This window comes from Grus americana, chromosome 10 (genome assembly GCF_028858705.1).
Source record: "Grus americana isolate bGruAme1 chromosome 10, bGruAme1.mat, whole genome shotgun sequence".
NCBI lineage: Eukaryota > Metazoa > Chordata > Aves > Gruiformes > Gruidae > Grus > Grus americana.
The window spans coordinates 23,853,794-23,876,887 of record NC_072861.1 but is presented as its reverse complement, the minus strand read 5'-3'; the positions used below and the strand labels follow the sequence as shown (position 1 = coordinate 23,876,887).

Genomic DNA, 23,094 nt, shown 5'->3' with positions numbered 1-23,094 from the left:
CTCGCTGCCCACAGCATTCACCCTGGCAAGCCCAGGAACCCGAGCACCGCGTCGGGCCAGCACCACGTCCCTCCTCATGCTCTCCCCGCACGCAGTGTCTCCTGACCGTGTCCTCAGAGAAACTGTGGTGGAACAAGGACGAGCTGTTAGCCCAGTTCTGCAGCTGAGGGAGGCTGCGGTGCAGGGAGGAGCCGTGGAGGACCCCGAGGCGCAGGGGCTGCGCTGCCGCTTCCCCGAGTGCGTCGTGTCCCCCCCCCACCCCGGCAGCCCCAGGACACTGGCAGGACATGACACGGATCATCAGCATCAGCTCACGGATGCGAAGATTAACCGTGTCCAAAAACTACATCTCTTTGGAAAAGCCCAGCAGGGCTGACTGAGAATTTCACACCGCCCGCAGAAGTTTAAAACCAAACCAGCCCAAAATGCCTGAGACATCGTTCCACGTTACACTCAAGGACATCCCTGCAACAAAATGCCACGTGTTAATGAAAAAGCCCTGTAGAAATAGGAACGCTCTCCGCTCGGTGGTACTGGGGGTCACTAAGGAAAGCCTTAACCTTATTTCTTTCCTCCGAGCCCCGTTGGTTGCATCTTTATTTAATTCTGGGGGGCTTTGTGGTAGCACTGACAGCGGGAAGCAACCCGTAAGGGCAGAGGGAAATCACTGTCATCGTTATTTAAGGTCCACAGACCTGGACCAGAAGACAGAAAAGTCGACTCTAGGTCAGGAGAAGAACCGTAATACTGAGGAACAGCCCGGGAACACAGGGATTTAGGTTGGGGAGAGCCGCCTTCCGAGCGAGGTCCGACAGTGCCGCTGCAAGGGAGGAGCCGGGCTTGGTTCAGACAGCAGTGCCGGCGGCGCGGGGCGATGGGCGTCCCTGTACGGATGGAGGAGGACGGGCTGGCACGGCGGGGACACACACCAACATCCATTGCTCCCCTGTGGCCCCGATCCTGCTCCAACCCCATCCCTCTCCTCCGCCGCCGTGCTCTCCGTCGCCCTCACCATGCCTCCTGTCCACCGCCCGCGGCCCCGGGAGCTCCGGGGTTCCAGACCCCAAAGACATTCTGTTGTCATTACCCGTTTCCTTTGGAAAGCCATGGCTGTTTGCAGGCCAGAAATATTAGTCAGCATGCTATACGGTGCAACGCTAATGAGAATTAAATCGATTCATGAAAAGTACCTGCTCAGCATGTTTCTTATCTATTTTTCAAATATAACTATATTGGATTCTGGCTTTTTTTTTTTTTTTTTCCCAGTTCCAATACACTGTCCATTCTCTAAGTTAAGCGTATAGATAACATATAGTTACAATCACTATAAACTACCTAATCTATATATTCCTAAAGTCTCTCTCTAGCTCCAGAATGGCTTAATCAATTTTTGTAATTTTTTTTTCTTAAAGAAGAATTTCATATAGGCAGCTAGATGGGTATTTCCTTTGGGATCCAAGCTTATGTGCCAAGCTAAAAGCCAATACGATCTGAAATAGCCTTGCTATAAACCCCTGAAAAATAGAAAAACCTCATCGATAGGACAGCTATGCCACTATAATTAAAGTCTTTGGTAGCAGACGTTGTGCAGCCAAAACATTCTATTTCCAGCTGCAGCATTGATCAAATTTTGACATTCCACATTAACTAGCTGAGGTCTTTCTGGCCTCGCAAAGCACGACGCCACAAAGCTTTTTGTTAATTATCGTTTATAAAAATGCCTCGTGTATCCGGCGAGACACCGGTACCCGGCGAGCACCGGCCCACCTTATTTCACTCCTTCCTGCAGCATCCCAACCCAGCCTACGACTCTTCTCCACGCTCAGGAGTCCAGCGCTTACGTTCCTTACCGCCGGGTGTGAAAGACTAACGCGCGTGCCAACCTCGCCTTCCCAGCGGGACGCTCAGCCAGCGCAGAGAACCGGCTCTCCCAGGGAAAGAAAATGGGTCTCAGCCTAACGCCCAGCTCCGGCGAGACCGCAACGTGGCCGGGAGCGGAGGGAGGCTCCCAGCTCAGAAATCTAAAGAAAATATGTTAAAATGACTATGTTAAAATTATTAGGGTGCAGCCGGCCCACAGCTCTGCAATGCTCGCGCCTCTTTGGGAGGGATTTCCTAACCTTTGCACTCGCACAACGCGACGTCCGTCCTGCAGACCCAGCCAGGTTTTCCAGCCCGTTCCCTCGCCTGCAGAAGAGCCGTTTCCATTTACACCAGCATTACCACGACTTTCCCGGGCAGGACCAAAGACTGAATGACTTGGGAGAACAGACCCCCCAGTTCCCGTAGGGAGAACCGGGGGCACCCACTAATGGAAGGACAGAGTTGACCCTCGGAGCAGCTAAAAGATCCCGTGGCTTGAAATACGGCCCCGCTTTACAAGCTGATTATGTAAAAATGGCACCGTCTTGCTCAGCAGCGCAGCTCCTGATGTCTATCTGGAGAGACAGCTGCTGGCTTTATTGAGTAAAATAAGATTTTACTGTATTTCACCCCTGCTGTCCCTACAGATAACGAGCCAGAGGAAGCACGATGGCATCTTGCATTTTGCGTGTGCGTAGCATAAACTGCATTCCTCACGAAATTTCAGCTGCCAAGTCACTTCTGCAAATGAAGACAATGGTTACCGGTGAAGGTAATCTACACGGACGGTAATTGCCCAAGTGCAATTAAGGGCAAAGGACAGTCTGTATCTTTAAAACGATGATGCAGGAGGAACAAAGCACCCAGCTGCTCCGCAGGATCGCACCAGTTCAGCCCACCGGCAGTCACAAAAATCCTGGTTTTGCTTAGAAAAAAAAGAGCCGTTCTCCCCTGGCAGTCTGAAGCACAGTTCACCCAACTTCCCCCCCGCGCTGGCCCCTCTCAGAAGAACTCAGACTCTAAGGACCAGGCACTTTTTGCAGGTATTCAGTTCAGTCTTGGCCGTAATTACACGACAGACACAACAACCCCTGTGCCAGACGCAGGAAAACTCCCTGGCCAGCCCCAGATCCTCCAGGTCACCTCAGAAACAACCATATCCTGGTACAACTCACCCAGTAAATTCCTGGAAATCCAGACCATCCCAAAAGCCTGCGCCACAGAGCAACGAACGGGACAGAACGATTGCACGTGCCTGTCACGTATCCACCCGTCCCCGACTCCAGACCTCACCGCTCTCCCTCTCGTTTCCGAACGGTACCGAATGCAAAAGGCAGCGGCCGCTCTGCTCTCTGGAAACGAAAGCCCCGTAACGGATATTTAATAGCTGCCTTCAGCTGCATGAACCCCTTGTGTCAATGCCCAAAATGTACGAAATAAAAGACAGGCTTGTTTGAACAGGAGGCGGGTGGTGGCAGTGGGGGGGGGGGGACAGGCAGAATTTGAGTGTGAAGCTTAAAAATATGTTTTCATTTGAGAGGGTGAGGCAGGCAGGTGCCTGCCAGCCCGGGGAGGGTTTATGGGCAGCGATTTCACGCACACACAAACCCCGGAACGGGGAGGACGGAGGAGAAGAACCATCTCCCAACCAGCCGGGGCGGCCACTGCCCCGACCCCGCTGCCCGCACAGATGGATGCAGAAATCTGGAAAGAAAGGCGCTTCCGAACTCCTCCATTCCAGAGAGGAAGCAGCTGATCTTTGGGATTTGCCTCCCGTCCCGTGGCTGCCCGCTCCCCCGCGCTTCTGCCCCCGCCACCCTCCACACCCCGAACAAACCCCTCTGGGGTGGCGTATTTCATGAGATTGTAGTTCTATTTTTTTTTTTAATGAGCAAAATATTGTAAACATAGACAGAACTGTCTAATACCCACATTTTTATTTTCTAGAAACACCAGTACTTTGCACCCTGCCAGAGCACGGCTCAGCAAACCGGCGGGGGCACGCGTAGCCGGGGATCTTCACTCTGCCATTGCAACCCGCTCGCCGCAGCATAACAACAAAAACCCCTCGTGCCCGTGAGTCCCAGCAAACGCGCTTCCGCGTGGGGCCAGCTCGCGCGTCCCTCCCTGCCCCACGGTGTCTGGACGCTGCCCTTCGCGCTCCTCTTCCTCACCGTGCAAAGACGCCCCGGCAGCCGCGGGCCCGTGCAGGGGGTGACTCGCACCTTGTTCCGCGCGGCTCCATCCTCCGCAAGGCTGCTCTCGCCACCGTGCCCGCGGCCCTGGCGAAGGCAGGGCGGTTACTGCAGGAGGTTCGGCTCGAGGCATCGCCCAGCCTGCAGCAACGCCGTCACCTCTGCCCACGGGCTTCAGAATTGGTTAGACAGACCATCACCTCCGAAAGCAAAACCTGGCTTGTGTTTCACGCTCAGAACATACCCCTGGGTTTCTGTATAGCTGCAGGTGACCGTATCAGCCCTAATTCTGACATCCTCACTTGTGCGCACGGGGTCTTCTGACTTCTTCAGACCTTTCTGAAAACTCGCCCCATCTCTTCCACATCTCCCGCTTTGTCCCGGTGCTCAGAGCAAAGCAAGCTTCGCTTCAGCCCGGCTTCCACCAGCCGTGTGCTCTGCAGCCCTGGCTGGGTCTGTAGCTGGTTATCCAGTTCGGTAAGGGACGTAGTAAGACCAGACCGCACCGGCTGACAGCGCCTCGTGCAAGGTTAGGGTTGGTTAAGGTGTTGCCGTGTTTAGGTGAAAGCCCCAATAAGTGTTCCAAGTATTGATTCCTTTCTGTCGTGACCGAAGACGGAGGGTTTGCCTTTCTCCTGGGCCCTGGCAGAAGCTGGCAGAGCTCTGCTGACACGGTGAGGGACCACAAGCAAAAATGGCTGCTGGGATGAGGAAGGTGCCATATAAATTTGAGTAGATTTTAGAAAGTCACCTGTCAGCTGTAACTCGTTGGGAACACAAGGGGGGAACTCACAAGAGGTGGCACACGAAGAAACAAATTACAATATATTTTCCCAAGTTCTGGAGCTGCTAAGAGGCTGGTAGGAACAACCACCAAAATTAAATAACTAACTACAAATCCTGCCTCGTGAGGGGATTCAGCCCCATCCTTTCGAACCTCCCCCCAGCCCTGGCAGGACAAACCCAGGCCCACGTATACGCACACGTTCTGCACCAGCCAGAACCCGCTCCCCATCTCCTTCTTGCCACGCAAGAGCCCCAGTCTCTGCAGACACTCGCTGTGGATTCGCCAGCCTTGCAGGCAATTCCAGATCATCAATATGAAATTGCTGTCGTACTGCTGCGATAATTTGGAAAAATTTCAAAGAAAAGAATTTGACCTGAAACCTCCTTATTTGCAGAAGCAGCTCCAAAGCTTTCTGTAACCAAACAATAATTGGGTTTTTTGACCACAAACAAGTGGCTGATGACAGAAGCACCGTTCGGTTCTCTCTGCAACAGCACCAGCGTCTGACCCCTGCACTAACGAGGTATTGTCTATTCTTGACAAAACTGATAGCGAATAAAATATAGCACTCCTCCTCGCATGGCAAATCCCTGCTCGCCCCAGAACGCGCTGTCATTTCTAACGAGTGACGGCAGTGCCACGCTTCCTCTGCCATTTGGAAGCCAGGAGGGCGGCGATTCCGGGGGTTTGCTTTGCAACGCCAGCCCCGCTCAGACACAGCCGCCCCGCGCGAGGCAGAGGGGCCGCTCTGGCGGATTCCCACCAGTCCTGCACAGCCTGTGCTCACCACGGCGTACGTGACACTCCTGCAGGTCCCACGGGAGGCTGAAGGGTTGAGCGGCAAACTCTGCTTAGGGCAGGTTTTACCCCAGGGTTTGGGTTTCCCACTGGCAAACTCCCACCTCTCAGATAAGCACACGGCATCCTCGAACGCGTAGGGCCAGGTGCCTGTCGGCTATCGACTATCTCCCCCGCCACGCCAACAGGGCCTCCACCTCCCGTCGGCACCCGAACTCACCCAACGCTGCGCAGGAGGGGCCATCCTCAGCGCCCCATCCGTGCTTGGGAACCCACCTTCACGCACGGTGCTACGCACCCCGGGGAGGACACCCGTCCCTACGCGAGCTGCGGACGCTTCCACCAACTGATGGCATCTCCATCAGGACCCTGCCCTGCTACCGCTGCCGACACCTCAGTGAGGGTCCTACTCGCTGCACAGCCTTTGCCCATCTTTGTGCACGGCTTCCAGGAGAAACCAATCTGCGAGGCTTCGGCTAGAGAACTGCCGGGCGCACAACGGAGAGGGATCACAGACACTTTGTGGGCCTCTAGTCTTGCAAACCACGGCATCCTGCAAATTTCCATGGAAGGAGATGGCTTTGCTGGACCGTGGCCACAGACGTCATTCCCATATACACGATCACTTTAAGCTCCTGACGAATGAGTCAAAAATTAAAAATAAGTGGGCTGCTCAAGGCACTTCTACTATTCCCCAGACACCTTAAAAAAGGCCTCCTACTGTGCATTACCTAATTTTTACATGACAGAAGCAGCAAATTTCTTCTTTCATGATGCTATTGTACATGTCTTTCAACAACGGTCTTACCGTATGCGTGTGTGTGTGCGCATATCTGTGTGTCCGTGCGTGCACATCTATATTTGCCTTCAACACCTTATACAGGAAAGCGATAACCAAAGGCGTTCTTTCAGGAGCCTGGCTCCTAAGAGGGGGGTAGCTGGCAGTTTCACAGCAGGTGACATTGTAAAACAGGTAGGAAAAGTTAACAGAAAACAGCCATTTCAGCCGGTGAAGAAATAGCAGCACTAGAAATATTTCCAACGGGTCTCCATAACAACTTGCGGTTCTGCCTCCCATTAAAATGCAAGTAAATGTGTCACTAGTTTTTCAGTGGACATTTAGGGGATGTTTTCCTCAGCTGCCTTCTGTATCCTTTGTATTTAAAATTATGTACTTGGAAATGAATTTAAAAGGTCAAAGGAGATGCAGGGCATGAAACTCTCAGCTTTGACTGTCACTTTGTCTTCAAAGTTACCGTGCATCTCAGGCAGTTTCCTTCCGAGCCCACGACCAGATGTACAGAAATGTCGAGCAGGGAACGAAGGATGTGCCCTGCTGAGATTTACCTGAGTGAGAACGACAGGTTTCGGTTACAAATACATTTCCAATGCTATAAATAAAAACACGCCTTTGAATAGAGCCGACAGCAAACCGGCCAGAGGTATTGCTTTCGCCAGGCCGGGAGGGGTGCGATCCTGCACCCGCTGCAGCCCAGAGATTGCGCCGATGGACTTCTCGAGGGCCAGGACTTCTCCTCGCTGCCACCAACGCACCGGCGGGGCCGCAATGGCTTTGCCGGCACCTCGCTGGTGCTGGACCACGAGACCAGGGGATGCTCAGAGACCGGCAGCCTTGGACCCAAAGTCCGCCTTACTCCACGTTTCTGACCGCAGGCTTTGCGCCCCGGGTTCAGGCTGCGGGAGGGAGGGGAAGGCTCCGGGAGCAGACGTAAACTTCTCGGCACGAAGCCTCGTGGTTTCCAACGCTCTCGGCAGCGGGGAGCAACCTCCGGTGCAGAACGCATCACCTGTGCTCAGGACGTCAGACAAGAGACCCCACTGCGTAAGCAGCGGTCTGCAAACCTATTTCCCAGCAAAAGCAACTGGAAACTCTCAGAAGATAAAAAGATAATGAACAAATAACCTTCACAGTAGCCAGCGCTGCAAAAACCCAAGGTTCCCCTTTGTGTTGACTGCCTGTTATTAATGATCCTGTCAGGTCTCCTAATGAACTTTGTGCTTCATGTGGAAAACGTGGGGTTTGTCCAAGAGCATGGGCAAGAGCTCGTTTTCACTTATTTCCAATCTTACGTAAGGAAGTTCTTACATTCAGAATCTAAGAAACCACATTTTTATATTTATTTTCTCACATCTCCACGTTCTCGTAGTACTACTGAGGTTTGAAACAAAACACCGCTGTCTCTTCAGGAAAATGCTTGATGCATCGAGCAATGGCAAATCATTAATTATTTCAAGCCTTTTATACCACCACTGACACCACAGTGAAGAATTTAAAACATTTCCTCAGACAAGCAGCTCAGTCACAGCAAAACCACAGCACAAGAGCATCGCTTCGTTTGTTCAAAGCTTGCTTTATTCTGACAACGGCTGCAAGGCTGCCTGGCTGGCAAACTGCTGCGCGGTTGTTCAGAGACACGGAGCACAAGGTGGCAAATATAAATTAACTATACTGCTCGACCAGACCCTTGCCATGGGGGAACAAAAAGCCCTTGGGAACGGCTGCCCCCCTCTGCCAGCCATTCCGGTCCCCAGGGACGTGTCTGGGGACAGTGACACCCACGGGACCAGGGTCCCCAGCACCCGAGGCCAGCAAGGGACGGAACATCGACGGGCATCGCTGCGTTCTCACACCTGATGGTGCCCGCGCTGCAAACTACCGCCTGTATTGCTTTTTAAAGGTGCCTCCATGGCATGCCATATTATTAAAATATAAGCTTTTCTGAGTCAGGCAAGCCCAACATCTTCATGTTCCGGCAGCTGCTGGGAGCCCCCGAGTCCTGGCAAGCGGCTGAGACCCGCAGCCCTGCTCGCCGGCAGACACAGACCGTCCCCAGAGCCCAGCAGAGAGGGACGCTGGGACAGTGTCCTCCCCAAAACAGCAAACTACTGGAATATGCAAAAAAAACCCAACAACAAAACCATTTACGGAGGTCCTGACCCAGCTGCCCCCGAACGACAGCACACGCTCCCTCTGCCTGCAGCAGCTCTGTCCCCCCAACACTGTCCCCAAACCCGCCGGGGCCAGGGGACCCGGGACGAGCTCTCCAGGCTCCTCTGCCTGCTCAGATGGGCTGTTCGGGAGTGGAAATTAGGGCAAAAGAGAGGAAGGATTCAGCCAAGCTCAGACAATGAACCGCTCGTTCGACATGGGAATATTACCAAAGTACACTTCAGATAACCAAATAAAAAAGGCTTTATTTAGAAACGGAATATTCAGGTACTACCTAGCAGCACCAAACCCCTGCTCACATGCCTTTATCAAGCGTGCCAGAGGTTAATTTTCTGACAGGTTTAACCAGTGCCATTATCTGAAACCTAAATAAGACCTCTTAAAATCAGCTCTGCCTCCGAGAGCTTCTTTCTCTTCCCCAGCAATGGAGAAGCCAGACGACACATCAGACGGGTCAGGGGGTCTAAAGCCCCTCCACGTCCCCAGGGCGAGCGGCACAAACACACAGCTACAGCAGCAAAAACACTCATCCCAAACTTCCAGCGAGCAGCTTCGCTCCCAAATGTGCGCCGTGATTAACAGCACTGCCTATGAAAATGATGACTTATGCTTTGGACAGTTTCTCCATATTTAAGTAAAAATAGAAATACATAAATTAGAAACAACAGGCGTAGAAACAGCCTGGGTGAGGAAACACTATGGATCTCAGCAAGACGTGAAATATCTGCACTCGTGAGGGAATGACCTTCAAAACTCATTCACCGCTCGCAGCCTGGATGGTGATGGTTTTTCTCACTTGCGAGACATTATATATTCCTACTATGTACGCTTTAATTTTGCATGGACTATAAATACTTGGCTCATAAAGTAGCATGAAAGCAACAGAAAACAAATATTTCAGTGGGGTAACCTTGATTGTGAGGGTAATACAAGCTAATTCTTTATGCCTTAGGTCGTGCATACTAAACACCAGGATCTACTATTTACTATGCTGAACATAAAAAGCCACTGAAATAGGTGATCAAGTATTATTTTCTCTTAAAAAAAAAAAAAGGACACGCAAAATGACGACACCTTGTTAAATTATCTTAAGGACAGAAAATCCAGATTTTTCTCAACTGCATTGCCTACACTTTGTCTCCCAAACTACAGTTTTCCATTTAATTTGTATCAAAAACAACCTCTGAGAGACAAATTAGTTTTGCTTATGCAAAATAAACTGGGTTGCCGTTATAGTTGTTTACTGGGTCACACTTTACAACCAGGTGGGGGAGGTGAGGAAGGAAGGAGCATTAGCATTCTTCAGCCGGTTTTTTGCACAAAACACGGTATTTATCTATTTTGGACTACTTAAGCAAAAAATGACGGTGCCTCCCCTAGCCTGCAGCATTCCTCGGTAACCATTATCACTTAGCGCATGTTTCTGCCTGTAAATGAAGAGATGCTCCCTCTTCCTCGGAGTTGCAGGACAGCGAGGACTGGGGGGACCCGGCGAAGGCTGGGAGGTGGGAGTCGTTGCTATTTACATGTTGAGTCACCTTTACTCAAAACTCTGCCCTGAATTTTCCATTGCCTACGGACTGGGCTGAAGCCAGCTGATACCAGCAGGAATAGTTGCAAGCGCTATAGCGTCCAGGTTTTCGGCGAGCTGCCTTGCAGGGATGATGATAATTGCAGGGATGATGATAATTGCAGGAACGAAGAGCAGGAGCAGCCGGACCGGGGATGCTCCCCGCCGCCCGCCACTCACACGGTCCCGTTACCTAACTAGTTGCAGCGGAGAGGGGAGCGTGGTTGCTAGTTTTTAGAAATACGACATCCCACGGTCCCTGCGCGCTGAGCGATGGCCCCGCGCAGCCCGGGCAGCAACCGGGCGGGGGGGGACGGACCCGGGTCCCGGTCCGGTCCTGGTCCCGGTCCTGCCCGGCACAGGGGGCGCGGGCAGCGGGAAATGCGCACCCCGTCCCCGCCGCTCCGGACTATTACAAAACCAAACCCCTCATTGGGGCAGAGCTGGGCGCTAATGAGGGAGGCAGAGCGGGGGGGGGCACCCCGGGATGCGGCGGAGGCCGGGGGGAGCCCATCCCTGCCCAGCAGCACCCCCGGCACTTTACTTTGCACCCAAGTCCTCCCCGCCATGCGCGGAGCCTCCGCGGCCGGCAGAGAAGGGCGAGCACCGCCTGGCTCCGCGGGGCACGGCCGAGGCTCTCCCCGGCCCCGGGGTGGCCGTACCGGGCTGCCCCTGCCTCGCTCCGGGGGCTGCGGGCACCGCGCCGGGTGACGGCGGGCGGCTCTCCGCGTTATCCCCGCACGCCTCCGCGGCGAGGGGGGGGACGACACTCGCAGGTGGGGGGGGCTCTGCCCCGGGGCTCCTCGCCGCCGGCAGCCGCGGCCCGTCTCCCGCAGCGATACTCCGGTCCCCTCCCGAGAGCCGGGGGGCCGCGGGAGCCTCCCCCCACCCCCCCGGTCCGCCTTTGTTCGCGGCGGCGGGGCAGGACCGGGCCGCCCCCGCCGCTCCGCTCCTTTTGTCCGCCGGCTCCGGGCGGCAGCGCGACCCCTGCGCGGGGCTGTGCCGGCCCCCCCCGAGCCCCGCGGGACGCTGACCTGGATGGTGCAGGTGTACTCGCTGTCGTCCAGCAGCCGCACGGTGCAGTTGTACTCGCGGTCCAGGTTCCTGCTGCTGCCACTCATCCACCTGCTCAGCATCTTCCCGAGCCGGGCGGCGGGGCGCGGCGGGGCGCGGAGCGAGCGCGGAGCGGCGGGCGCTGCCGGCGGAGCCTCCGTTCACATCCCCGCTGCCAGCGCGGCGAGGCGCGGTACGGTACGGTACGGCACGGCACGGCACGGCACGGCACGGCGGGCGCGCCCCCCCGCCCGGCTCGGCTCGGCCCGGCCCTGTCCCCGCTGCGGGCCGAGCGGAGCGGCGCGGAGCGGCGCGGAACGGAGCGCAGTGCCCGTGCCCGGGCCGCGGCGCTCGGCGGGCGGGGTGGAGGCCGGCCCGGGGGGGCGCCCGCCGCCGGCTGCGGGGGCCAATCTCGGCGCCGCGGCGGTGACGGGCTCCGCCGCAAACCAATGCGGCAGGGGCGGCGCGGATCCACCGCCTCCGCTGGGCAGCCCCGCGCGGGAGGGGGCTCCGCGGGCGCGGAGGGGCGGGGAGGGGGGGGGGAGCTGCGTGCGCGGCGCTGCACGGGCCGGCGGGAGGGGGCGGCGGGGTGCGGGGCCCCCCGGGGACAGCGGGGCACGCTGCGAGCTGCGGGGTTCTGCTGCAGGTGTCCTCAGCCCCTGCCCGCAACTTCTGCCCGCGGGGGTGGCCCCGCTCCCCGCAGCGTGACGCCCCCCGAGGGGCTGCCCCGCACCCGGGGGGGGGGGGTTGGCGGGGCAGGGAGGGGGAGGGCAGCCCCCCCAGTCTGCGGGGGCAGCCGGCGCTGAGAGCGCTGCGGGTGTGCTGAGCCTGGCGTGTCGCAAGCGATGCTGAGCGGGGTCGGGTGCGTGCGGCCGGGGGTGTCCTCACCCTGGACCTCCTGAGCAGAGAGACGGGGAGCTCCATCCCCGTCCCGTGAAAGAGGAGGCCGCGTCCCAGGGGACGGCAGGTGAACAAGCGCGACCCTCAGGCCTGCAAGTCACCGCCGAAGCACCGGCCTGCACCCGGCTCTCTCCCCAGAGACAGATTCGGGTTAATAGGATGGTATTCCAACAGCGGGGTCAGCTCTCACAGCCCTTTGAGCAGAGCGGTACGCCCGCCCAAATGCTGAGGTAGTCCCCAGGGCACGAGCGTCTCTCTTAGTGTTCATTCGCTCTGGAAGGAAACTTTTAAATCTCTGGTTATTAGACAAAATGGACTCTAAAAGTGATAGTGTTGCTCAGATGCGGTTGGTGCTGCAGTTGGTGCTACGCTGGAGGAGTGAAATACCTGGCGGCAGTGTCAGCAGCGAGCAGGGATGGGAGCCCGGCCGGCAGCGCTGCAGATCTCTGCCTCCCGGCCTGGCCATTCCCCATCTGGGTGTCACGCTCTGTCCACGGCCATCCCCACATAGAGGGGGGATGAACCCCCAGCGAGGGGTTCAGCATCGCTCCCACCACCCCCCTGGCTCTGCACACGCTGAGAAATGCTCGAACCAAACAGGCCGCAGTGAGGGTCTGTGTTAAGCTGCCTCTGGTCTATCCCACTGCACCACGGGCCCTGTCCCTGCTGCACCTTCCTGCCCCGGCTCACCTTTGCCTGGAGACACGTTCATCCCCTCCAGCTGCGTTTGCAGGCTGCAGTGCAGCTCCCGCCCTCCCTCCATGAGCCCCAGCCCTAGACTCCAACTGTGAGGCTGTCCAACTGGTCCCTGTATTATCTCTGCTCCAACTTTGCACATTCCCCACCTTCCCAGCCGGAAAGATGGTTTACAAAGCCACGCTCCTCGCCTTTCCCCCGGCAGCGCAGGCTCCCTTCCCGCCAACCCTTCCAGACCTCTCCCGGCTGCAGGCTGGGACCGCAACGCCCAGCTGAGCTCGAAAGGAGAACTGCTCCAAGGCACCGGTGGCTCTCCGAGCTCTCGTATCCCTGACGCACCGTCCTCACTGTGGGAAGCCCGCACTCCACGCGTGGGGCTGGGCCCCCGGTGATTTTCTTTAGGGCCACCAGTTCAGGAGTTGTCCCCGTGCCGAGTAACGAGATGAGTCTTTCCCAGCCAGCCTCCCAGTCCCCAGCCAGGCTGCGCACATCCCTGCACGGCTGTGCTGGTGGAGGGACCACAGAGGAGGGCCAGGCTCTGTGATCTTAGTGTCCAACAGGCAATTAAACTAAACATCCAATTAATGTAAGTGACGGAGTGGGAAGGAGATGTTGCAGGCAGTGGTGCTGCAGCAGTGAGACGCGGACAGTGGGCAATATCCTGAAGATGACATTATTCTGCTGGAAAACATGATGGCAAACCCAGAGGCTGGGCCTGGGGGGGTGTCTGTCGGGAGAGTGAATTCTGCAGCTCCCCGGGAAGCTGGGTTGTGCCCGGCACGTTGTTAGGAGGCGTGATGCGGAGCCCAGAACAACAACGGCGCTTTTCACAAAGAATGGGACTCGCTCCTGAACCATCTGGGCACTTTTACAAAGATGCTTGTATTCGCTAAAGTAGCTGCTACTTTGTCATGTATCCCACTCTGCATAAATTGTTCATCTGCCTCAGAGCTCCCCTTCTGAACCAGCTGAACTGTTAATGAAGAATGGGATCCTCAGCATTAGCAGGTGCTGCTTTCATCAAGAACAGAAGCTTCTGAGCCAGCTGAGCGGCTTAATGAAGAAAGCATTCATGCCACGGCAGCCACGGCTTTGTCGGGGAGCCTCTCACCCATGCCACGGCTCGGCTATTAACTTTGTTCCTCGACCAAGTGAACAGTTTTGCTGAGGTTCCAGTTTTTGACAGAGAAACGGCGGGGTTTTTTTAAAGCCTCTGGCTGAGGCAATGCAGGAGCCCCTTGGCCGAGTTCATCCCCCTCCGCTGCCTCAGACTCGTCCTCAGAACAGGGAACGTTGCTGGAGCCAGACATCTGAGGGCAGCTCTACGCTTCTCTCTCAAACTACCTGAAAGGGTTTCCACCGAGCCTATCAAAGGCTGGGAGATGCCTTTATAAAAATGCTCTCTGTTCTCCAGCTTTGATCGACGAGAATGCAGTTTTGATGAGTAATATCTTTTTTTTTCTTTTTAATAATTAACACAGTAAATCCTACAAATTCTCTATATTTGGATTCTATGTTACTTGCCGTTTTGAACTCAAATATCCAAAATGCAGCTTTCCAACTGTGTGTTTAAAGTGAATTCTTAGATGCGTTGCTTGTTTTCCACTAGGTTACACTTCACTAAGAGGTTGTGTCCCCAAACCCTGGGAGGACACAACGGGGCTGCCTGCTGCTCAGAGGAGCAGAACGCTCCCCACAAGCGCAGCGTGAGCCCCCGTCCCGAGGACGGCACTTGCGTTACAAACCGTTGCAGAGCACCCAGCATGCAGCGGGACGAGCGTTTGCAGAGCCGTGCCCGAGAAACCGTGCCGAGGTGCGGTCAGGACGCTCTTTGCCTCTGCTGCGGGGCAGAAACTGGGCTCCGGCGGGTTCGTGCTGCGGACCAAGGCTGCACCAGCAGCCCCGTCCCGTCCCGCCCTGCTCGGCAGCCCCGCTCCGGCTCCGAGCTTTGCCAGGCTGCCTCGGGCTCGAACCGCCATGGTCAGGCCTAAGTATCTCTGATGTATTTCAGAGTATGAACAGCCAATTACGTGTCTTACTTTGCATTTATTTGGTGCAAAAATAGATGGTGCATTGACAAAGTTAATGCTGGTGTGTTCAGGGGATGTCTGGAAAGTACTCAGTTGTCTGAATATTTAATGTTAACAGAAGCGAAGATGCAATAACTGCCTTAAATTCCAAAGTGATGCATTGCTCTTTACCTATCATCTCGGGTATTTCAGGAGAAAATGTCGCTCATTATCTATTTATCGTCCATAATCCATATATTTATCAGCCATTATGATTTATCACCCGCACCTAGCTGTAGCTTTGAGAGCGGATGCAGTTGTACGGGAGGCGCGCAGAACAAAACCCGGGTGTTTCCCGAGGTCGGGCCGGCAGCAGAGCGCTGCTGCTGGGGGATGCCCGAGCGCTCCGGGATTTGGCTCCATTTAACCAGCAGCCGCACTCTGACTTGGCACAGCGATAAAGGATGACTGTTCATCTTTAAATTATGCTAATGTTTGTAAGTAATAACTACTTACTGTGCTCAAGATGACCAAAATACGGACCTCTGCTTTAACTGGCATTTCTTGTTTAACTGCAGCCTGTTCTGTTTAGGTACTTTCTGCATTTTCTTCATCCGGAGCCAGGAAACGAGGCTGTCAGCTTTGCTTTGCTTTTCAGCAGGTGCCTGAATCTGAAATTATATAAAAGCAACGGTTCTTACCGTCTGAGCTCCACACGAGCCCAGCGCCATCCAGATGAGATGTCAAAACGTGGCCCAGCTCACGGGGTCTGCCCCTAATTTAAATGGTCAACAGTACCGTCAGCGTTATCATCGGAATTCCAAATCAGCTTGAACTCAGAGTCCCTCCCCTGCTCTCCCAGGCTATCTGCAGCGCGAAGCGGGCATCGATTCACCAGTTCATGCTTGCTCTCAGTTTTCTGTACGCTGAGAAGAGATGGAAACCAAAGACCAAATTCTCTGTTAATCCCTTAATTACTTTTTGTTGATGAAAAGTTGTGGGAAAGAAGACGTAACCTCTTCTCGACAGAGTCTCACCTAGCTATTGCAACAGCCCACTGCGTATCTGAGTTCCTTTACATTTACCTGGTCTGAATTCAGAATAAATGCTTGTATATTCTTCATACGGTGTTTTTCTACAATAATGAATAATTATAAACACTATGGTAACCGACGAGGGCCCCATCGCTGGCTTTCGGCCAGTATTTCAGAATTGCACTCTGGTTACAGACGGGAGATTTTTCCAGGGGATGCAGAGGAGGGAACGTTCCACCATCAGTTCATCTTTGCGGAGTGTGGAAGCCCTTTAGCGAGTGTTTGCACATCTTTCATCCTCAGCTGAGCACGAATGGCCATGGGAAACATTTGGACGAGCAACTGAGTTACCTCCTCCAGCAAAATTCGGTCAATAAGTTCTAGTTACTTAGGCTTAGGCGATGTCCCTTGGACACATCTCATGCAGCGGTGGCTGCCTGGGGAGCAGACGTGCTGTACCAACAAGAAACCCCCCAAGTCTTATTTTTCCCATGATTTCGCCCAGCACAGGGGGGGAGAAGGATGACATGTCCCACACGTATTTGTATGTGCACCTTCGGTCCCACGATTATTTCTACGTGTCCTGATACTCCTTCTAGCTGCACCATCTGATAGAAGGTGCTGCTGTTCTCCGAAGTGGCTTCATGTGCCCCAAGGAACCATCACCTCCCACCACACTCCTGGAGGGTGTTTCATGCTGAGCTGAAGAGAAAAGAAGGAGGTAAAGGAAGGTGAGGAAAGGAGGAGACTCAGAATGAGAGAATGGGAAGAAAAGGGGATGAGGGAGGAGAGAAGGGCGGCGAGGGTGGAAGTCAGCTGTAAGAGGGCCAGGAGGGAAAGAAGGGGCTGGAACTGTCCCAGCAACCGCCCCGCGTGTACCCATGGGGGAACAGGCTGTAACATCCAGCTTCCTGACTCCCAGGCATTTCAAATTTTAACCATAATTTGCAATTATAACCAGAGGTTAAAATTTCAGCCTGTTAGGAGGAGGTGGGAACCTGCAGGGCGATGCACATTAATTACTGCTGACATACAGGGACAGGCTCATTAGACAGAGGTCTCCTTCAGTTCTAGCACACAATTTTTGGCTCGAGGCAGGTATTTCGGGGAGTAATTACAGAGCCTGTGCTGCTAGGGGGGTCACACCAGTCGGCCACATAGACCTTTTCACTCCTCCCTGAGCTGCAGGGCTGCAGAGCAGCTCTGGGCCGGGGAAGGGGTGGGACGAGCCTGGCCAGGAGCAGTGGCGAGGCTCAGCCCTCCTCTCTGCAGCCCCACGTACGCGGGGGGTTCAGCGTGGGTCCTCACTGCAGGTCACCTGTGGCAATGACGATGGAGAAAGAAGGGGAGGGGGGTCCTGTGCTCAGGGACCACCGTCCTGGGTACAGTCCAGGGAAAACCTTGCTCAGTCTCAGTTCTGAGCAGCGTGATTTGTTACCAAAGGCCTCTGCTCGGCAGGACCGGCCGTGAGCCTCCGTAAACGATCCGGTTTACAGCAACGTGATGTCCACGCTAGCAAGGCTTACAAGTCTCCATCTGATGTCACACCCTGTAACACGCTGCTTCTTCGGCACAACCTGTCGCCCAGAGAAGGAGCATCTCCCCGGAGGGCGTTTGCTGCCACGCTCCCCAGCCGACAACGGGACAAGGCAGAATTCCTTCCAGGGGCGCTTCTCCCGGCTGGAGGATGCCAGCAGTGGAGTCCTCCTGCAGCAGATGCAGTCTGTACCGCTGGGTCGCTCCGGAGTGTCTTCTTCGTTCTCCTCTGCCGGCGTTGCTGCGGGCCGGCACCTCTCCAGGGGACCCCCCCAAGCTCTCCGGGCAGTTCTGGACACCCCGCAATGCCTTGAGCCGTGGGCAGTGCCACACGTGCCTCCCCACTTCACTCCTGGTTGCATCCAGTGAGGTCTCCCCGGGAAATGGTTTCCTCCACAAGGCAGAGCCTGTATCTTCTACCAGGTTCTCTGTGGGATTGAAGTCGCCAGCCTTTTTTTTGGTCCTAAAGAGCCTTTTTAGGCTCTTCATCCCTGGATTTCTTCACTTTCCTTAGGGAGCTCCTTACGGCCGAGCCCCTCGCGGTGGGGAGCTCGCTGCCCGCTCTCGGCATTGCGCCCACGGCATCACGCGTCTCCCCTTGGAGAGGGAGGTGCTCGTGGAGGAGAGAGACAGCGCAAAGTGCGACTGTTCAGGTCGGCAGTTCACAGCAAACAATTGCTTTGACTTTTTTCCCTGCTTGCAGAGCCAATCGTAAGTATGTCAGAAGAAGCTTTGCTGCGTGTGCTCACGGCAGAGACTCCAGATTGGAGGTGCTGTGCTTGTGACTGGCTAGATGGGGCACGCAGGATTTTATCCTCTTTCTGAGTCACTGCTTTGGCAGACATTTACATCACCAGTCCCTAAAAGTGCAAATACAACTTTCACTTTCCTTGGGTACTCACTGAAAAACGCTCTCGGCAGCTTTTTGCTAGCAAGATACGCTCTGGTTTATACTTAGAGAATACAAATAGGGAATAGTTCTGAACCCAGCCCAGAAATCCATTTAAAATATTCCTGTAATTCTGTTTACAGATCATTTCTGTAAATGTTGTAACAGGCAGAAAGAAGGGTATCTCTGTGTCTGGGACTCTGTACTGTGAACTGGGGGGTCCATACAAACACCTTACTGGGGTCGTGTGTCCCCACCAACACACCCAGTGGAATTTTGCCATGACCCACCTCTGTGCATCACAGCCAGCGCTTCTGATTTATGATTCTCATGGTATTTTGTGGTATTTTTCTGAAAGTCCTGCTGCTTCTTGTTCTCCATGGCTAAGTAGTAATCACAGTCTCCATCAAAAAAAAAAAAAAAAAAAAAAAGGTCTCTCCCTCCTGATTGCAAAAGAAGGCTTGAAAATGTGAGGCATATGGACCAGAGTGTGCTCAGCAGGGGTCAGAAATAAGACAGCAGGGAAAGCAGCCCTGGGGTTTTTTTTGCTCTCCGTCTCAGGCTTTGCACCCCTGGCTCCTGATTTTCAGGCACGAGGTCTTGGATTTGCTAATGCTGTCCCTGATGTGAATGCAAGAATTTAAGTGTGAGTAAATAGTTACTTTTCAAGGACGCTTGGTGGAGTTGGGCACATAATCCAACAAGATTTGGGCACCATAACTCTGTTCAGCTCTGCTGAAGCCCCATCCTTCATGTGCCCAGGGGAACCCTGGTCTGTGTGGGGCTCCCATCCTGCCGCCTCCCCAGGACCAGGACCAGGACTGGGCTCCCTGGGCGTTCGCAGGCGCTGAGAGGCAGCAGAAGAGCCCTCGCAATGCTAGAGCCAGCGTTCCAACGACCAAAACGAGTGGGAGTGTGCAAAGTACGGGAGGACCCAGGCACTGCAGGAATCTGGGCAGCATTTCACTGCAGGGGAAGATGGTACCCACTTACAGCAGCTGCCAAGGGCAGGAACGGGGGGACCATCCAGCGCTGGTTTGGGGTGCTGTACATCTGGAGCCAAGATGAGTAGGAAAAGCTGAGTGTCTGGTTCTGGGTCCAGCTGCACGTGATGTGACAGCAGGAGGCTGATGCAGGGCGACAGATGGGATGGGATGGGATGGGGTGGGATGGGATAGGATGGGATGGGATGGGATGGGGATGGGGATGGGATGGGGATGGGATGGGGATGGGGATGGGATGGGGATGGGATGGGATGGGATGGGGATGGGATGGGGATGGGGATGGGGATGGGATGGGATGGGATGGGGATGGGGATGGGATGGGATGGGATGGGATGGGGATGGGGATGGGATGGGGATGGGATGGGATGGGGATGGGGATGGGGATGGGATGGGATGGGATGGGATGGGGATGGGGATGGGGATGGGATGGGGATGGGATGGGGTGGGATGGGATGGGATGGGGTGGGATGGGGTGGGGTGAACTGAGATGGGGTGGGATGGGGTGGGGTGAACTGAGATGGGGTGGGATGGATGTCAGCAAGCAAGGATGGTATGGGGAGATGGGGCAGGGTTTGGGGACCAGGTATCAGGTATGACTCTTCTCACCTTAACCAGCCAGGCCACCCTATAGTGAGACGCTTGATGAGCCCTTGCAAAAAAAAAAAAAAAAAAAAATTTTGCCTGAACTCTGCGTTTTTCCAAGCTGCAGAAGAGCGGCCGTTGCCGCCTCTACGGGCCCCATCTGCCTGCGAGCTGCCAGCCCTGTTTTGAGCTGACCCAGGCTCGGAGCTGTGCACAGAGTGCAGCCAAGCTGGCGTATTTCCCACAGAAAAAACCACGGCTTATCCTCCGGTGTTAATTCAAGCTTGCTCCCCAGCCCCTGCGAGGGGATGGCAGGATATGAGCCTTTGGGAACCCTCCTAAAATATCTCTTTCCGTGAGCAGGGCAGGGAGGTGTGCTGCCCCGAGGTAGAGCCATTCTGCTCAGCAGCAGCCTGACCCTATTAATAGCAACCAGCCGAGCGCTCTGCTCCAGCCACTCCTCGCAGTAGCACAAGGTTTGACAAGCATTGGATTTAATTTGGATTTAATCTAAACTACTCGTGGCATTTCTGCTTTGAACTCTGCCCGATTCTTGCAGCGGCAGGCGCAGAGGCTGTCGCTTCGGCTCTCGTACAGGCTCCCCGTAAGGGTGAAACACCCCCCCCCCCCCCGAGTTTCTCGGCGCACGGAGCTCCCCTGGGCAGGGCAGGACAGCCGCAGAGAGACAGTCGGGAGCACCGGGCTCTTCAGCCCATGTTGCCGTTCCGCCTTGGCCGCAGGAGTATTTCTGTGGCTCTTGGGTGAAACGGGGCTGGAGACTCTTCCTTTCCATTTGTAAAACATCTCCGTAGCCGTGGTGGGAAGAGGACGTCTGCTCCGGCAGCCCCCGCGGTGGCTCCGCAGATAAATGCGGAATGACAACTGCCTGCCCTGGCGTGCTCCAGCCCGGGGGTCTCATCCTGCCGTCCTCGACGGGCTGTCCGCAGGGCACGGCGCTATCCCACCGACATGCGGGAGAATCAAATGCTCAATTAGTATTTTTTCCAAAGGAAGGAGGAACGGGTGAAGCTCCGCAACTGAAACACATGTTGCACAGATCCGATATCCTGTAAAATAATGTTTGCCAGGGGAAGAGAGAGGAGGAAGCTAGCCAGCCTCAGATGTCTTCCTACAACAACCAGTGCTTGGGCACCGTGGAAAGAAAGTGCATTTGCATGACGAGTGTTTCAGGCAATGGGCATTGCTGTTCCTAACTTGCTTTTATTTGTCTCTTAAATATGTTTAAAATTACTATCTTAAAAATATTTCTAGTAGAACCCTGTTGTCTGAAGAAAATGGACCCCCAGGGTGCTTCTACATCTAAAAAGCCAACAGCCTGGGCTGAATATTTACTGCTTATTATCTTCATTTTATATACAGATTTTTGGCAATTGTAGCTGCAAGAGAACCGCAAAGATAATTTGTGCATTTGCAGACACGTCATTAGGCTGCCAGCAGGGAGCGGATAATCCCTTGCATTTCTGGGGCTCGCGCATTTACTGCACATTTTGGGCGGGAACAGATAAAGAGGTTTGTGATAGCTGGTCAGGGCCCACCTGGAAAGGCGGCGAACGCGCTGAGGTGCTGCTGCCCCTGTAGAGGATCTTCCAAACCTGAGGCGTTTTGATGACACAAACGTATTTGACCGTTTCAGAGCGCGCAGGCGGCCGCGATAACGAAGCCCGGGCTGGGCCCGCGGGGTGAGCAGGCGGAGGCGATGGGTGATGCATCCCGCCGGCTCGGCCAGCAGTCCCATTGTCTTCATTCTGCCCTTCTGCAAACACAGTGACCACGGAGCTGGCTTTCGTTAGAGCCTAACGAGGTAAATTCAGTGTGTCAGTCCCCAGCCTCCAGTCCGCCTGACTTAATACTGTTCCTATTGGTAAGACCCTGGAAAATCAATGCAGCGATGATGTCCACTTGTTATTTCTGCAAATGGCCTTTTCTCCACAAAACAGATCCTTTTTCCAGGTTAATGAATCATAAGGAAAAAGATGCATTTCAAACGATTTTACTCGCAGGAGAGGATGGGGGGAGGATGAAAGCTCACGCAGTCTCGTGGTGCTGCAGCAGGGCTGTTCTCTGGGAGCTACGGCAGCGGCGCTGGGTAACAAATTAAACCTTCCTTTCCACTTTAGGAAACCCTGGGGTTTTTGCTTCTGCTTTGTTTGGATTTTTTTTTTTGTCTTTGTGTAAAGTTCCCCTTTTATTTAGAGTCAATATGAAATTCTCTCGTCCCTGTGGATTTCTGAATGCTGTCTGGGAGTCAGAGATTGCGCCGAGCTACAGAAAAGAAATCAAAGAGTAGGTATTGAGCATAGGAAACGTAAGTAGTTCCCGTAAGGAAAAAACACCCCAGTGGAAGCGTATTTAGGAAAGCAGTTGGCATCTGTATTAGCTGGTCTCCACGATGCAAGAAGCCCGTTTATCTGGGCTATTATCACCCCTTTGGGTTCACAATACAGAGAGCTCCTCTTCCCCTTGTCCGCCTTGTTCCTGCTTGTCCTAACCTAGCCGGGGGTGCCGCATCCTGCTCCCGCAGTCCGGTGCTGGGGAACATGGCGGGGCTCTTCAGGCCTGAGCCGAGCCCAAAGGCTGCAGCTCTTTCCTGGGCTTCGTTAGGAGGAATGAAGAGGAACTGGGCAGCACGCGGGAGGAGCGCGGCTGCTCCCGGATCAGCAGTCACCACCCGACTGCATTAGCCTGAGCAGGAGAGGATGGTCCAGCCCAGAAGGTACGGATGGACGTACTGACAGATGTACCTCATGCGCTGAAGAAGTTGGGTTCTGGATAATTGCAATCAGAATATCATCTGTGCTAAGCCAAACCTCTACAAAAATGCAAGTGCATTACATTTACACGGTTGTAGTCAAGATGGTATTAAACACACCTACACACACATTTATTACATGAGCACATTCATTAACTGTAGTAATATTTTTGTATACTTGAAGGTTCTAATGAGTCGAATTAGGAACAAAGGGATTGAGAAGAAAACAGAGGGAGAAAAATCTGCCTGAAAGCTAACGCTCTTTGAGAGGAGCTCACTCGGCAGCCGATCACCACTGCAATCAAGAGCAACGTATTTCTGAGTAGAAATGTGTCCTGGTTCTGCGCTTAGAAACTAAAACCCAATACCTGGCAAATGAGAGATGGGGAAGCGGACGTTAGCTGATCAATTAGAAGTCATAAAACATACAAAATTGA

General features: G+C 54.5%; 1 protein-coding gene across 3 annotated transcripts in view; it reads right to left on the bottom strand.

Annotated features, from left to right (window-relative positions):
- The window catches only part of FRMD5 (FERM domain containing 5), a 110,649-nt gene extending 99,198 nt beyond the window's left edge, over positions 1-11,451 (bottom strand). For all 3 annotated transcript variants that reach the window (XM_054837285.1, XM_054837287.1, XM_054837286.1), the window contains exon 1: positions 11,219-11,451. In XM_054837285.1, the coding sequence (XP_054693260.1) occupies positions 11,219-11,320 (102 nt within the window). In that variant the 5' untranslated portion in view covers positions 11,321-11,451. The remainder of the gene's footprint in view (positions 1-11,218) is intronic.
- Positions 11,452-23,094: the final 11,643 nt, after the last annotated feature.